We start from the raw sequence: 15,123 nt of genomic DNA on the forward strand, positions 1-15,123 counted from the left end.
GGTCCTCCAGGCCTGAGCACCCTCCTTGGAGGAAGAAATATGGACCTCTGCATTGCACGTGCCGGAAGAAGGAACCGCCAAAGCGAGTGCTTCCCCTGGGGAACGGAAGCTAGGCCCAGCAGGGGGGGCTGGAGGGGATTCGTCCATCTCCAAGCCTTCTGCTAGGTCGTCCTGCGAGCCCCACGACCTTCGGCACCGCTTCCCCTCGGCAAGAGTGGGACCTGAGCCACGAGGGAGCGGAGCATGCATATAGCCATGTGGCTACAGCATGGACAATTGTCTCTCTCGAAAGCAAACAACACAGAGCAAGGAGAGACACACATGCAAAAGTTTTGCTTGCTTTTTGCTATTGCTTGCACAGATTCACACACAAAGCGCTTACTTGAAAAAAGAGAAGCTAATATCTCACCCGCTCACCCATTTTGTAGCTTCCTTATTTACGCGATGTCGCCAGCCAATGAAGTCACGACTTGCCTATTGGCTGGATTTCCCACGTTATTCAGAGCATGGACAATGCGTTCCCAAAGTGTTTAGACGCAGCTTGAGTTCATGAAAGGGAACCATGGATTCTGGACTAAAGAGGAGAGGCATCATCTGGCTTGTTATCAGCTCTCAGTTCAAAAAGCAGCATCTCTGATGCTATAGAAAGACATTAGTACTTGTGAAATGGACAGCTTGCACATTTGGAAAGGTTCCATCAATGCTAAATGAGTATATAATGATTTCAGAGTAAAAAATGCTTTCATCTATTTGTTTTTTCCGCAAACGCCCTTAATATTTTAGCAAAACAAACGGATACCCAGAACTGCTAGAATCCTTTAATTAGACACATATGGGACAACATTTCTCTCCCAAAACTTCAGCAACTGGTCTTTTCAGTTCTTAACTTTTTATAAAACTTGTTGAAGCCAGCAAGTTCAAAACGATCTTGTTTTTTTCTTAAAATTTGAAATATTCTCAGTTTAAATATTTGATATATTTTTATTTTATTATGAATAGAAGATGAATTTATGAGATTTGCAATTGTTACATTTAGATTTTTATTTACATTTGGCACATTGTCCTAATATTTTTCTTTTTATTTGGGGTTGTGCAAGTGTGTGAATGGGAGGGAGGGCAGTGGAGGGGTGCGGTTGCAGGGAGAAGAGGTGGAAAAAGTGGAGGAGTTCAGGTACCTGGGGTCAACAGTGCAAAGTAATGAAGAGTGTGTTAGAGAAGTGAAGAAAAGAGTGCAGGCAGGGTGGAGTGAGTGGAGAAGAGTGTGAGTGTAAAAGGTAATGTTTATAAAATTGTGGTGAGACCTTAGATGTTGTATGGTTTAGAGACAGTGGCATTGAGTAAAAGACAGGAGGTAGAATCAGTTTATTAGAGGGACAGCGCATGTAGGATGTTTTGTAGACAAGATGAGGGAGGTGAGATTGAGATGGTTTGCACATGTGCAGAGGAAGGACATGGGGTATATCGGTTGAAGAAATCTGAGGATGGAACCGGAATGCTGTTTATTCTCAAAAAAAGTTTGCATATTTTCTTAGTGGCTGTTTTCTCATGTTCTTGCTGACAAAAGTAACTTGGAAATGAGTTCATGGAAATAAGATTTTTTTTTTGTGTAAAGTAATTGTGTCCTTCCTTTGGATGATTCCCTGGGTGAATATCCGTATGTAGCAAAGTTATGCATGAAAATTGGCTAAATCGAACATTATTAAAACCCCTGCTTGCCACGTAACGGAATGCTGGCAGCTGGATAGAAATCCCAATATAGTGTTTTTAATATCAATATTCTCATCTTTAGTGTTTTGTTGTGATGTACTTGCATTAACAACAGTTCTTCTTTAAACTAAAATAATTTCTGCCAGGGTCATTCATAGCGACACATATTTATTGTTTTTAGATTAATTGACACTTTAATTTAAGGCAAAATCTTGAACATTTACTGTAGAATTATATAAAGTCTGATTTTAAAAGGTTAAGATTCTTCATAAAAGTTAAAATATGAATCATAAGATCATAATGTGTGTCACAAATATCAGTAATACTAATGATAATAATTCATCATTATAATCAGAATAAAAAAAAAAAAATAACAATCATCATCATTATGAGGATGGGTTTCCTCTTGAGTCTGGTTCCTCTCAAGGTTTCTTCCTTATGCCATCTTAGGAAGTTTTTCCTTGCCACAGTCATCACCGGCTTGTTCATCAGGGACAAACTTACACTTTTAGAGAACATCTTTTTCATTCTTAATTGCCACGTTATCAGTGTAAAGCTGTTTTGAGACAATGTTCATTGTTAAAATCGCTATACAAAAATCTAAATCATTAGCATTATTAAACTTTTCAGAGAAACTGGTTGGAATTTCACTTGTTTTCTCTCTCCACCAGTATGATCCTAAATCAATGTTTTTCAATCATATACAACATTTTACATATTAATTATTTTCTTACAGATCCAAATAAATTCCCTATCACACAAAACATCATACCAATTTTCAAGCCCAGTATGATAGCCAGACACTGCACAGTCCTCATCCCCGACATTGTTGGGTTCCCCCTTGCTCCAGAACCTGAAAGAAGAGAACCGGGCTTTAATGTTCTTTTATTTATGAAAAAATTCACAAAATTGAGAAAGGAAGCATGTGTTGTTTGAGTGTTTTAGAGAACCACCAGCCACGCCCCTCTCTAGCACCCAGCACTCCCACTCAGCCTCTCCCGCCTAATCACCTAAACCTGTTTTCCCTTAATCGATCATCATTTGAAAGATCTCTCACACCTTCACTCGCTGTTCGATCTACAGTATACATACCTCAGATTACTAGGACTTCCCACAGTATCTTGCGTTCCCCACTGTTTCCCGGATTCCTCGCTACTCTTCTCGAGGACCTCTCTTCAGCTAAGTTCATTATTTCCAGCACTCCCTTCCAGGGCCGCTGGAAGTCATTTTGACCAGGGGGTGCTGTGATTTTTTATTTTTATTTTTTTTTGGACAAAAAACCTATGAGCCTATTTAGAATACATTTTAAAAATAAATACATAGGGCTGTGACGATGGCAGTTTTTTTTACCACCGCGGTGGTAGTGCACCAAATACCGGCGGTGTTGCGGTGGTTGGGGGGGTTGTTTTGAAATAAATAAATAAAAAAAAACCAAAGAAACAACACACTAAAGCCTGTAAAGCATTAAAATAAATATCAGTAAATACTGGTAACTTACATAATATAATAAAGTTGAATCCATTAAAAAAACAAACAAACAAAAAAGAAAAACAGTTTTATATTTCCACACAAAGACGCGTTATAGCCTCCCGCTCTGCGCTTTGAGAGGGATGTGGAACACGAGCAGGAAAGAGACCACTGATCTCTTTTTCTGATATCTTCATGTTGTTGTAAAAGGTATGAAGAGCTCATTTTATCTTCCACAAGGGCAAGGCATTTAGGCTATGTGTGCGCGCTGCCAGAGAAAGCCAAACTCAAATCACCCGCGCGTGAGAAACGCGCTTTACAAATGAACTTGACGCGCATTACCAATTATCATATGTCTCATTAATAACAAGCACAAACTGTAGGCTATTAAAAAGACAAGTAAAAGTAAAAAGTAAAAATGTAGGCAGTTTTCTGTACAGCGTTTTTTCTACTTTACCACAGTAAAGAATACGAAAATAATCGACCTAAAAGCGAACAAAGGAAGAAACGTTTATTCCCCTTTGGAAATGGGTGAAGACGCGAGTGAAGATATGGGAAAAGAAAAAAGAGATTCCATGCAGGGATGAGACACTATTTTTGAATATTCGATTAGTTGATTTAATTATAGAATATCTAATGTTCTAATGTCTGTTGTGCGATCATTCTCTAAAATAAAATGTCCATGTTCTGGTGCTGTAACCAGAGGGTGACGCTGCCAATAACACACATAACAGCTGTCACAAAGAACCAGCAAAAGTAATGATTATGAATCCGTCAAATATAGCAAGGAGACATTTGAATTGTTTATTAATAAAGTGTTTTTTGTGTGTGTGTCAGTGTCGGGCTGCAAAGATGAAGTTGACAATGCTCACTCGTCATCTTCGCAGTGAACGCGCCTATAGAGAGAAATGCACACTTAATACGGAATACATAATAAGCATATGCTAGTCGGTTTATTTTTGTTTTGAATTGTTTTGTTTAAAAGTAGACAATTCAAGCTTTCTATATAGAAAAACTAATGAAATATTTTTATCATTTCCTAAAATATTCATAAGGAAATATTCATGCAAAATATTTTTAATAGGCCTACATTTTTAACAAATCTTTCTCTCGCCAATAGGGGGTGCTGCAGCACCACCAGCACCCCCACTTCCTGCGGCCATGCTCCCTTCTCTGATACTTCTTTGTTTGCTCTGTTAAGATCAATAAATTTCACCTTGCTTTACTCCCAGTTTCTGAAGCCTTGTAATCCATAACAGAGTGTTTATCAACAGGCAGATAATCGAAATCAGCAGGCGGAAAGGTAACAGTTAAACAGGCAACAGTTTTTCATTTGGCAAAGAAAATATGCAAAACAAGAGTAAGAAGCAAGAAAATGAAAGCAAAATAAAAAAGTGAAAAAGAATAAACACAACCACAACATGAGACATGGCTCAGTAAATAGACAGTTTATTGTACCAGCTCAAATAGAGAACACCTGCAAACTCCTCGCTGTGGGAAATCTTCAATCACTGAGGTTTGAATGCGGACACTTCTCTAGCAGATGAGCTAGATATTTTTTATTCTTACTAGTTGCAACTAACAGCACTGACTCCACTAGCAGCAGGACTATCACAGGTTCCACCTAAGAAAATCATACTGACAAATGTTTGACGAAATAAATGTTTTCAACGGAAACTTAAACACTGACTGTGTCTGAGAAAAGAAGATTATTTGAAAGGCATTAGTTAGACCCAAGTAATAATTGGAAGCCTGTTTCATAGCCTTTGTAGGAGAAAGCATAGGTGTAGTGGTTTGATTAAAAGTCTGCAGATCGTTCTAATACTTTAGTCTGTAAAGTGTAGATCAGGGGTGGCCAACCAGTCAGAGACCGAGAGCCACATTTTTTACTGTGTTACCGCAAAGAGCCACATCATACACATGGGCACACATGAACATCACCCATCCCTTCCTCTAACACACACACACACACACACACACACACACACACACCTCCGCTCAGCCAGATTTATTGTAAATGTCACACACCAACATAATGACAGAAATTGACTCCTACAGTTCTAAGACCACAGGACAGTCATTTTCAACAATGAACATTGTGAAACAATCCCCTTCAAATCTGCCTCGTATTCCGTTGTTGCCACTCGAAGCAATTCTTTCACGTGTGTCAGTCAGAACAGATCGATGCTTTGATTTCACGTGTTTCAGGGAGAAAACAAGGACTTTGTGTTTTTTTTTATGTGCGTGTTCACTTCGCTTGAGTGTAATACGGTATTTTCGTCAAATGCGCATGTGCGTGAGATGAATATGGTGGGCAATTAATTTTTTACAAGGGGCCACATGAGAAACCTGAATTGTGTCAGAGGGCCACAACAACGATAATATTTTAGGGATGCACCGAAATGAAAATTTAATTCAAAAGTCAATGAAATCCATAATTTTTTGTGTTATGCCTTTTGCCTCGGCACCATCACTGGAAAACTTTCCTGCCTTTTCAAAACCGTCCTCTACAGACGGAGTGCGCATGCTCAGATCGACTTTACTTTTCTGCGCCGCGTTCTTCTCATATTTAGAAGGCAATCGGGATGTTTGGATTTCAGGTGATAAATTAAACCCGACGTGGAGAAACTCTTTGCAGATACACCCCCTCTTAAAATTTCAGCATTGCATGTTTTGCAAATCGCTCTCCGCACACCGCAGACATGTTGCTCTTATCCAGATAACCGTGTGCTGCTGCGCTTTTTTATTGCGTCATTACAATTGCGTTTCATCTGATATACCGCAAAGTTTCCCAGTAGGGGCTAAGCTCATTTAAGTCTTAAAATACCGTATTGAACTCAAGCAAAGTGAACACGCACATTAAAAAAACAAACAAACACAAACTTCGATATGAACGTAAGAGCCGCATAAAACCAGCCAAAGAGCCGCATGCGATCCGCGAGCCGCGGGTTTGCCACCCCTGGTGTAGAGGCACAAAGAGCAGAAAACTACAGCAAGTTTCGTAGTGAAAAAAATGTGGCATGTGTAACCTTTGGTTAAAAAGGTATTAGAAATAAAAAGGAACCGACTACGCCACCTGGGTTATTTATTCACCCAGGAAAATAAATTGAACGCAAAAGAATAATTAAACCAAAAAGTTACAAAAATATGAAGGACCCTGCTGGTTCGGATGGGGTTAAAGACAGAGACGTGACTTTCCAAAAATAGTGCAAGTTTATTTCACAGAAAATGATTACAAATATTTTAAAATACCATTTACAGCTTACCAGTTATTTACCCACAATTGGAGAGACTAGATTAATTCCACTTTTTAAACAGAAGGGACAAAACACCCAGCAAATCAGTGCATAATTCTGACATACAAACATACTCTCCCCTTCTGTTTAAGTCTCAAATCACGGCTCATCAGATAATTACATGTGGAAATAATTACATAAATGGCACAAACTTATATACCCACATAAAGAAAAAACGCAGTACAGCAAAACAGGTTACTCCCGATTAATATTTAAAAAGCATACAAGTGGCTCACGGAGCAAAAATACAAAGCCTGTTATTTTAATACACTTGCACCAGAGATAAATATCCACGTCCTCACTCAAACATAGCACAGAGAACAGTGCGCAAAATAACCTGTTAAAAACACTCTAACGGTTTACTACCGCAACATCCGCTTAGCCCCAACTGTACACCAAAAGTCTAAATCGGGTTTATAAAATAGTGTGTAGAAATATCTACAAAACAGCATGTAGAAACATCATCTATAACACAGCTTGTAGAAACATCTATAAAACAGCTTGTAGAAACATCTATAAAACAGCTTGTGGAAACATCTATAAAACAGCTTGTAGAGATATAGCTATAAAACAGCTTGTAGAGATATCTATAAAACAGCTTGTGGAGATATCTAAAAAAAAGCTTGTAGAGATATCTATAAAACAGCTTGTGGAAACATCTATAAAACAGCTTGTAGAGATATAGCTATAAAACAGCTTGTAGAGATATCTATAAAACAGCTTGTAGAGATATCTATAAAACAGCTTGTAGAGATATCTATAAAACAGCTTGTGGAGATATCTATAAAACAGCTTGTAGAGATATAGCTATAAAACAGCTTGTAGAGATATCTATAAAACAGCTTGTAGAGATATCTATAAAACAGCTTGTAGAGATATCTATAAAACAGCTTGTGGAGATATCTATAAAACAGCTTGTAGAGATATAGCTATAAAACAGCTTGTAGAGATATCTATAAAACAGCTTGTAGAGATATCTATAAAACAGCTTGTAGAGATATCTATAAAACAGCTTGTGGAAACATCTATAAAACAGCTTGTAGAGATATAGCTATAAAACAGCTTGTAGAGATATCTATAAAACAGCTTGTAGAGATATAGCTATAAAACAGCTTGTAGAGATATAGCTATAAAACAGCTTGTGGAAACATCTATAAAACAGCTTGTAGAGATATCTATAAAACAGCTTGTAGAGATATAGCTATAAAACAGCTTGTAGAGATATCTATAAAACAGCTTGTAGAGATATAGCTATAAAACAGCTTGTAGAGATATCTATAACACAGATTGTAGAGATATCTATAAAACAGCTTGTAGAGATATAGCTATAAAACAGCTTGTAGAGATATCTATAAAACAGCTTGTAGAGATATCTATAAAACAGCTTGTAAAGATATCTATAAAACAGCTTGTAGAGATATCTATAAAACAGCTTGTAGAGATATCTATAAAACAGCTTGTAGAGATATCTATAAAACAGCTTGTGGAGATATCTATAAAACAGCTTGTAGAGATATCTATAAAACAGCTTGTGGAGATATCTATAAAACAGCTTGTAGAGATATCTATAAAACAGCTTGTAGAGATATAGCTATAAAACAGCTTGTAGAGATATAGCTATAAAACAGCTTGTAGAGATATCTATAACACAGATTGTAGAGATATCTATAAAACAGCTTGTAGAGATATCTATAACACAGCTTGTAGAGATATAGCTATAAAACAGCTTGTAGAGATATAGCTATAAAACAGCTTGTAGAGATATCTATAAAACAGCTTGTAGAGATATAGCTATAAAACAGCTTGTAGAGATATCTATAACACAGATTGTAGAGATATCTATAAAACAGCTTGTAGAGATATCTATAACACAGCTTGTAGAGATATAGCTATAAAACAGCTTGTAGAGATATCTATAAAACAGCTTGTAGAGATATCTATAAAACAGCTTGTAGAGATATCTATAAAACAGCTTGTGGAGATATCTATAAAACAGCTTGTAGAGATATAGCTATAAAACAGCTTGTAGAGATATAGCTATAAAACAGCTTGTAGAGATATAGCTATAAAACAGCTTGTGGAGATATCTATAAAACAGCTTGTAGAGATATAGCTATAAAACAGCTTGTGGAAACATCTATAAAACAGCTTGTAGAGATATCTATAAAACAGCTTGTAGAGATATAGCTATAAAACAGCTTGTAGAGATATAGCTATAAAACAGCTTGTAGAGATATAGCTATAAAACAGATTGTAGAGATATCTATAACACAGCTTGTAGAGATATAGCTATAAAACAGCTTGTAGAGATATCTATAAAACAGCTTGTAGAGATATCTATAACACAGCTTGTAGAGATATCTATAAAACAGCTTGTAGAGATATCTATAACACAGCTTGTAGAGATATCTATAACACAGCTTGTAGAGATATATCTATAAAACAGCTTGTAGAGATATAGCTATAAAACAGATTGTAGAGATATCTATAAAACAGCTTGTAGAGATATCTATAAAACAGATTGTAGAGATATCTATAACACAGCTTGTAGAGATATAGCTATAAAACAGCTTGTAGAGATATAGCTATAAAACAGCTTGTAGAGATATAGCTATAAAACAGCTTGTGGAAACATCTATAAAACAGCTTGTAGAGATATCTATAAAACAGCTTGTAGAGATATAGCTATAAAACAGCTTGTAGAGATATAGCTATAAAACAGCTTGTAGAGATATAGCTATAAAACAGCTTGTAGAGATATCTATAAAACAGATTGTAGAGATATCTATAAAACAGCTTGTAGAGATATAGCTATAAAACAGCTTGTGGAAACATCTATAAAACAGCTTGTAGAGATATCTATAAAACAGCTTGTAGAGATATAGCTATAAAACAGCTTGTAGAGATATAGCTATAAAACAGCTTGTAGAGATATAGCTATAAAACAGCTTGTAGAGATATAGCTATAAAACAGCTTGTAGAGATATCTATAAAACAGATTGTAGAGATATCTATAAAACAGCTTGTAGAGATATCTATAACACAGCTTGTAGAGATATCTATAACACAGCTTGTAGAGATATAGCTATAAAACAGCTTGTAGAGATATCTATAAAACAGCTTGTAGAGATATCTATAACACAGCTTGTAGAGATATCTATAACACAGCTTGTAGAGATATCTATAACACAGCTTGTAGAGATATATCTATAAAACAGCTTGTAGAGATATAGCTATAAAACAGATTGTAGAGATATCTATAAAACAGCTTGTAGAGATATCTATAAAACAGATTGTAGAGATATCTATAAAACAGCTTGTAGAGATATAGCTATAAAACAGATTGTAGAGATATAGCTATAAAACAGCTTGTAGAGATATCTATAAAACAGCTTGTAGAGATATAGCTATAAAACAGCTTGTAGAGATATCTATAAAACAGCTTGTAGAGATATCTATAAAACAGCTTGTAGAGATATAGCTATAAAACAGCTTGTAGAGATATCTATAAAACAGCTTGTAGAGATATCTATAAAACAGCTTGTAGAGATATCTATAAAACAGCTTGTAGAGATATCTATAAAACAGCTTGTAGAGATATCTATAACACAGCTTGTAGAGATATAGCTATAAAACAGCTTGTAGAGATATCTATAAAACAGCTTGTAGAGATATAGCTATAAAACAGCTTGTAGAGATATCTATAAAACAGCTTGTAGAGATATCTATAACACAGCTTGTAGAGATATCTATAAAACAGCTTGTAGAGATATCTATAACACAGCTTGTAGAGATATCTATAACACAGCTTGTAGAGATATCTATAAAACAGCTTGTAGAGATATCTATAAAACAGCTTGTAGAGATATCTATAAAACAGCAGCTAGCACTTTTTGGCCACACCTCCTAAACGGGGTTAAACTATTGTCACTATATGCTACCTGCTTTCATGCGCACACCCTTTTCTAGCCACACAGCCTACAGATAGGAAAGGTATCAAAGAGCCAAACTCAACAGTGCTTTTTATAAAGCCAAGAACAGGCTGAACTAATTACGTGGCACAGGTGTGCTCAATGTCAAAGCGCAACTCTGCAGCAGTGGGCGTGTCTTCGGATTTAAAATTAACCCATTACGTATGCCTGTCTATTTGTCTTTATTTTAAAAGCCATTCAACCGGTCACACATGGATCAAACTTTACAGCTAAAGCTTGTAGATAGCAGTCATTGCGGTAGCCAGTTTAGGTAAGAATTTGGACAGGAGACTAGATCTATGTCAAATTGTTATTTTTGCTTACTTTAATAAATTCTTTACGGTTGGTGCATAACGAGATGTTAAGGTGCAAAAATGAAAGGGGTGTAAATCAGCATATCAGAAATGGGCTTAAACCACAAATTCCGGTTTCACGTGAAATGTGAGAGAAAGTATAAGCAGACACTGACCAAATTCATTCTTACTTATTAGTGATTGCCGTTCCGTCTGCCCATTTCCAGACTCCTTCCTTGTCTCTGTCATTCGCACCAATCCAAGTATTTTCACCTCTTCTCCACAAACCAACAAATTCCTGGTGAGGAATAACAACTGATTAGACATTCTAGTAAATTTATTTCTTTTAGAAAATATTCCAGTTCCAGAGCTGGATACAGTGGGAAAGTGCTAACTTAAAATTGTCCAGCAGTAAATTTTAAATTTTCTTTTTATTAATCAATAAATGATTTAATTTAACAATCTCCACTGGAAGGTTCTGTATGTTAATATAAAACCCTACATATACTACTGGCTGACTGGCCACATGTTTAAGTAGATGCATTAACATGCTTCAGTTAGCCAACAATCCAGCAGATGAGTTCTTATTAGAACAAGGAGATATGACCACATCACCCCTATCTTTTCCACACTACCCTGCATTGATAATAAAAACAAGCAACTTATTGAATTATTAAAATATATATATATATATATATATATATATATATTGGTATACTGTAAGTCTAGGACCTAGGGGTTAGAACAATATAAATTGTTTTGGTGAACATGGACATCTTTTTCTAATAGTTTCCATTTGATTGCGTAACCTAATTTGCCTACTACAGATTTAAGGCTATAAAAAACTCAGAGGGAACTAATGTTTGTGTTTTTTGATGCCCGGTTGTTTTCAGCGTGACGAATGAGTCTCCTTTCCTGTAGACAGTCCGAGTGAGCGGCAGGTCAAACGTCAGAGGAACATTATCCATATTTATGATGTGGTGCGGCCCGATTCAGTGGAAGCGTACCCGATTAAATATAAAGAATTTCATTGGTTAACCTAAACTCGTTTCAGCAATTTTATTGTTCTAATGTTATGGGGTTCAGTTTTTTGGCTTGAAGCTTGTGAAAACGGGAAAAAATTAGCCACTTCATTGTTTAAGCCACGGAGTTCAAAGCGTGGGGAAAAAGTCGCGGCTTATAGTCCGGAAAATACGGTATATAAAAAAATTAAACATAATTTTTTTTCACCACATTATCTGTGAAAAGCTGCTTTGAGACAATGTTCATTGTTAAAAGCACAATACAAAACAAAAAAAAATATGTATTGAATTTTCTGACAATTTTTTTTTAAGCTTTATATAAGTGATCTGACTTAACGACAGAAAGAATTCCACTTTTAACATTACAGAAAATAATTGCTCCAGTAATTTAAGTGTACAAATAATTAATATTTTAATATCATTTATTTATATTTATAATTTATAGTTGTTTTGACTCTCTTTATAAACTTCTATTTGAGTGATAATATCTGTAATAATGTATAAGATTATATAAATCTTATAGTAGAAATAAGATATGTAACAATATGAAATACATTTAGTGTAAGAAAAATGTACAAATCTAAATTCATATAAATAGTTTTCTCTCTATTAATTTTTTTTATTACCTGTTCCTCTTTGCTGTTTATGATCACCAGGTCTGCTCCTCTTTCCTTACAGTCCTGGCTGCTCTTGCTCCAGCTCTTCTTCACAGTAGAGATGTAGTAAATACTGGAGTTAAAGTATCTCCATCCTGGTGTGTTAATGTCTTTTTCTGCACAAAGCACCGATTAAAAACACAAACTCTTTAATAACAGCACTTTGTTATAACCACAGACTGAATCCCCAACATCTATTTTTTACTGTGTCTCATCGTATCCTGAACATTAATTTCAATTCAATTCAATTAATTATAAATACATTTATAAAGTGATGGCATGAACTCTTATGAAGTAATCAAGTGTACTTCAGAACAAATAATCACATACTCAGCTGAAAAAGCTTTTTCTGGAGTTCATCTGTTTTCCTCTGCAGCTGGTCTCTTTCTTTTGCAACAATTGTGCAATTGGTCTTTAACTGTTCCTCCTCAGCAGTCAGCTTGTTGTTACTGGTCTCTAACTGGTCTATCTGTGTAGTCATGTTGTTATAACTGGTCTGTATCTGGTCTTTCTCTGTGGTCAGCTTGAACCACAGTATTGCGATGGCAGCCAGCAAGAGAACCACCAGCATCATCAGACACACCACAGCCAGTCTGTAACATCTGCACCCGGAGCTGTTTTGTTCTAAAGAAAAGGATTTACACTCTGTGTTATCAATAAACAGGAAATTAATATTTTTCGAGTTGCATCGAGTAAAATTGTCTAAATGTAAAAGTGAATGAATGAACATACCTGAGCTCATAGTTGCTTTTTTTCTTGTAGTTATTTGCATTTCTGCTGTTTTTTCATTCATGTAGATCGCTTCATGTAAATTTGTGTTATCCTCTAGATCACGCGATCTTCCATTTTCTAAGTTTCCATAAATTGATTTACTCATTTCTCCCGAAATACAATTAAACTACAGCAATGCTGTCGTTCCCTGTAATATAACTACAATCTGTTTAATACGAAGCTCTTTACACTCCCCACTGCAGCCTCCAGCTCAGATATAAAGTTTGTGGCTTTTGTAAAAGAAAAAAGGAAGTTAAAGTGTCATTCTATTTTTATATAGACTGCTTTAGTAGGCCAATAAAAGCGACTTCACACTTCAGACTCTCAGTAAACACTGCTACTATTTTGCATAAATTATCTGTCAAAGCTTTACATTTATACTCATTATGCAGATGCATTAAAAGTGCTTAATAGTCTCCACCATAAACATTGCCTCAGATTGGTAACTGTACTTTCATTTCTAATACACAAGATTTTTATTTACATATTTTTACTTTATCTGATCATTATTGAAATTTTATGTCTATATTTCTAACTGCACCTGTCACAGATGCAGGTTGCAGACAGAGTTAAACATCAAGCGATCTTTTATGAGTATGAGGTAGCAAAAGAAATAGGAACATTTCCAGGTTACGTATGTAACCATGGTTCCCCGAGGGAATAAGGGAATAATGCTTTGGGAATGCTTCCGCATTGTCGATGCTCTAAATCATGTGTGTACTTCAGTCCAATGGAAAGCGCGGCATTACCGGCAGGGTGATGTCATGACCAGGAAGCTATAAAAACCACATGGAGTAAAAAAACGGCTTCCCTTTCTAAAAAGGGAAGGAATTGCTGCAGGATGCAGGCAGTGTGGCATGGAGATGCAGCCTCTCATTCCATCGGGGAACCAAGGTCACATACGTAACCTGGAGACATTCTCCTTCAGGAACTTGCGCTACGCCAACAACGCTTTTGGAACCAGAGTCCAATAACAGCACACACACCCATCCCTGCATAGTGTGGATGGGCACAGCTAGGCCGAAGGACTGAGGGCCAGGAGTGGCACTAACGTCAAGGTTATAAAACCTGACAAAGGTCAGCGGGGTGGGCCAGCCCGCATTGTTGCAGATGTTTTGGAGAGAAACTCCAGAGGATAAAGCCTTAGAGGCTGCCACACTCTGAGTAGAGTGAGCTCTGACCCCAAAAGGAGTGGTGAGACCAGAGGACTCATAGGATGAGGAAATAGCATCCACAATCCATGTGGTGAGCATCTGGTGGTTAATGTTGGAAATGACTTTGATTGTAAGGAGTAGATTTCAGTTAGGTTTTTAACAAGATTGTTTAACAGGATTTTGGAAGGTGAGAGGATGCCTGAAGAATGGAGGAGTGTGCTGTACCGATCTTTAAGAATAAGGGAGATGTGCAGACCTACAGTAACTACAGGGAAATTAAGTTGATCAGTCACACCATGAAGTTATTGGAAAGCCTAGTGGAAGCCAGGCTGAGAGAAGAGGTGACCATCTGTGAGCAGCAGTATGGTTTCATGCTGAGGAAGAGAACCACAGACGCCTTATTTGCTTAGAGAATGTTGATCGGAAGAATAGAGAAGGTCAGAAGGAGTTGCATTGTGTGTTTGTGGATTTAGAGAAAGCGTACAACAGGGTGGAGAGAGAAGTTGTGGTATTGTATGAGGAAGTCAGGTGTGTCAGAGAAGTATGTCAGGGTGGTGCAGGACATGTATGAGGACAGTGTGAGACAGCAGTAAAGTGTGCAGTAGGAACGACAGACTGGTTCAGGGTGGAGGTTGGACTGCATCAAGGATCGGCTCTGAGCCCTTTCCTGTTTGCAGTGGTGATGGACAGGTTGACAGACGAGGTCAGACAGGAGTCTTAGTGGACAATTATGTTTGCAGATGATGTCATTTGTGGTGAGAGTAGGGAGCAGGTGGAGAAGAGCTT

The 15,123-nt window shown here is 36.7% G+C and overlaps 2 protein-coding genes across 5 annotated transcripts in view; one reads left to right on the forward strand and one right to left on the reverse strand.

Moving 5' to 3' along the window:
* LOC310723321 (uncharacterized protein) overlaps window positions 1-15,123 on the forward strand; it is a 487,719-nt gene that overhangs the window by 205,884 nt on the left and 266,712 nt on the right. The window lies entirely within an intron of this gene.
* Window positions 1,859-13,424, reverse strand: LOC310723313 (uncharacterized protein). Its single transcript, XM_083536131.1, has 5 exons — window positions 13,145-13,424; window positions 12,743-13,036; window positions 12,383-12,528; window positions 10,926-11,032; window positions 1,859-2,560 (listed from the first exon to the last, which is right to left on the reverse strand). The coding sequence occupies exons 1-5, from the start codon at window positions 13,287-13,289 to the stop codon at window positions 2,419-2,421; spliced, it is 834 nt and encodes a 277-aa protein (XP_083392257.1). The 5' UTR covers window positions 13,290-13,424; the 3' UTR covers window positions 1,859-2,418.

Source organism: Silurus aristotelis (assembly GCF_946808225.1).
Source record: "Silurus aristotelis genome assembly, chromosome: 3".
Classification (NCBI taxonomy): Eukaryota; Metazoa; Chordata; class Actinopteri; order Siluriformes; family Siluridae; genus Silurus; species Silurus aristotelis.

What these genes read in the sequence shown, in the direction of transcription:
- LOC310723313 (XM_083536131.1), bottom strand. Translation starts at nt 13,289, where the DNA reads ATGAGTAAATCAATTTATGGAAACTTAGAAAATGGAAGATCGCGTGAT. An exon ending in AAAAGCAACTATGAGCTCAG is followed by an intron (nt 13,037 to 13,144) that starts GTATGTTCATTC and finishes CCTTTTCTTTAG; the next exon opens with AACAAAACAGCTCCGGGTGC. An exon ending in GAAAAAGCTTTTTCAGCTGA is followed by an intron (nt 12,529 to 12,742) that starts GTATGTGATTAT and finishes TGCTTTGTGCAG; the next exon opens with AAAAAGACATTAACACACCA.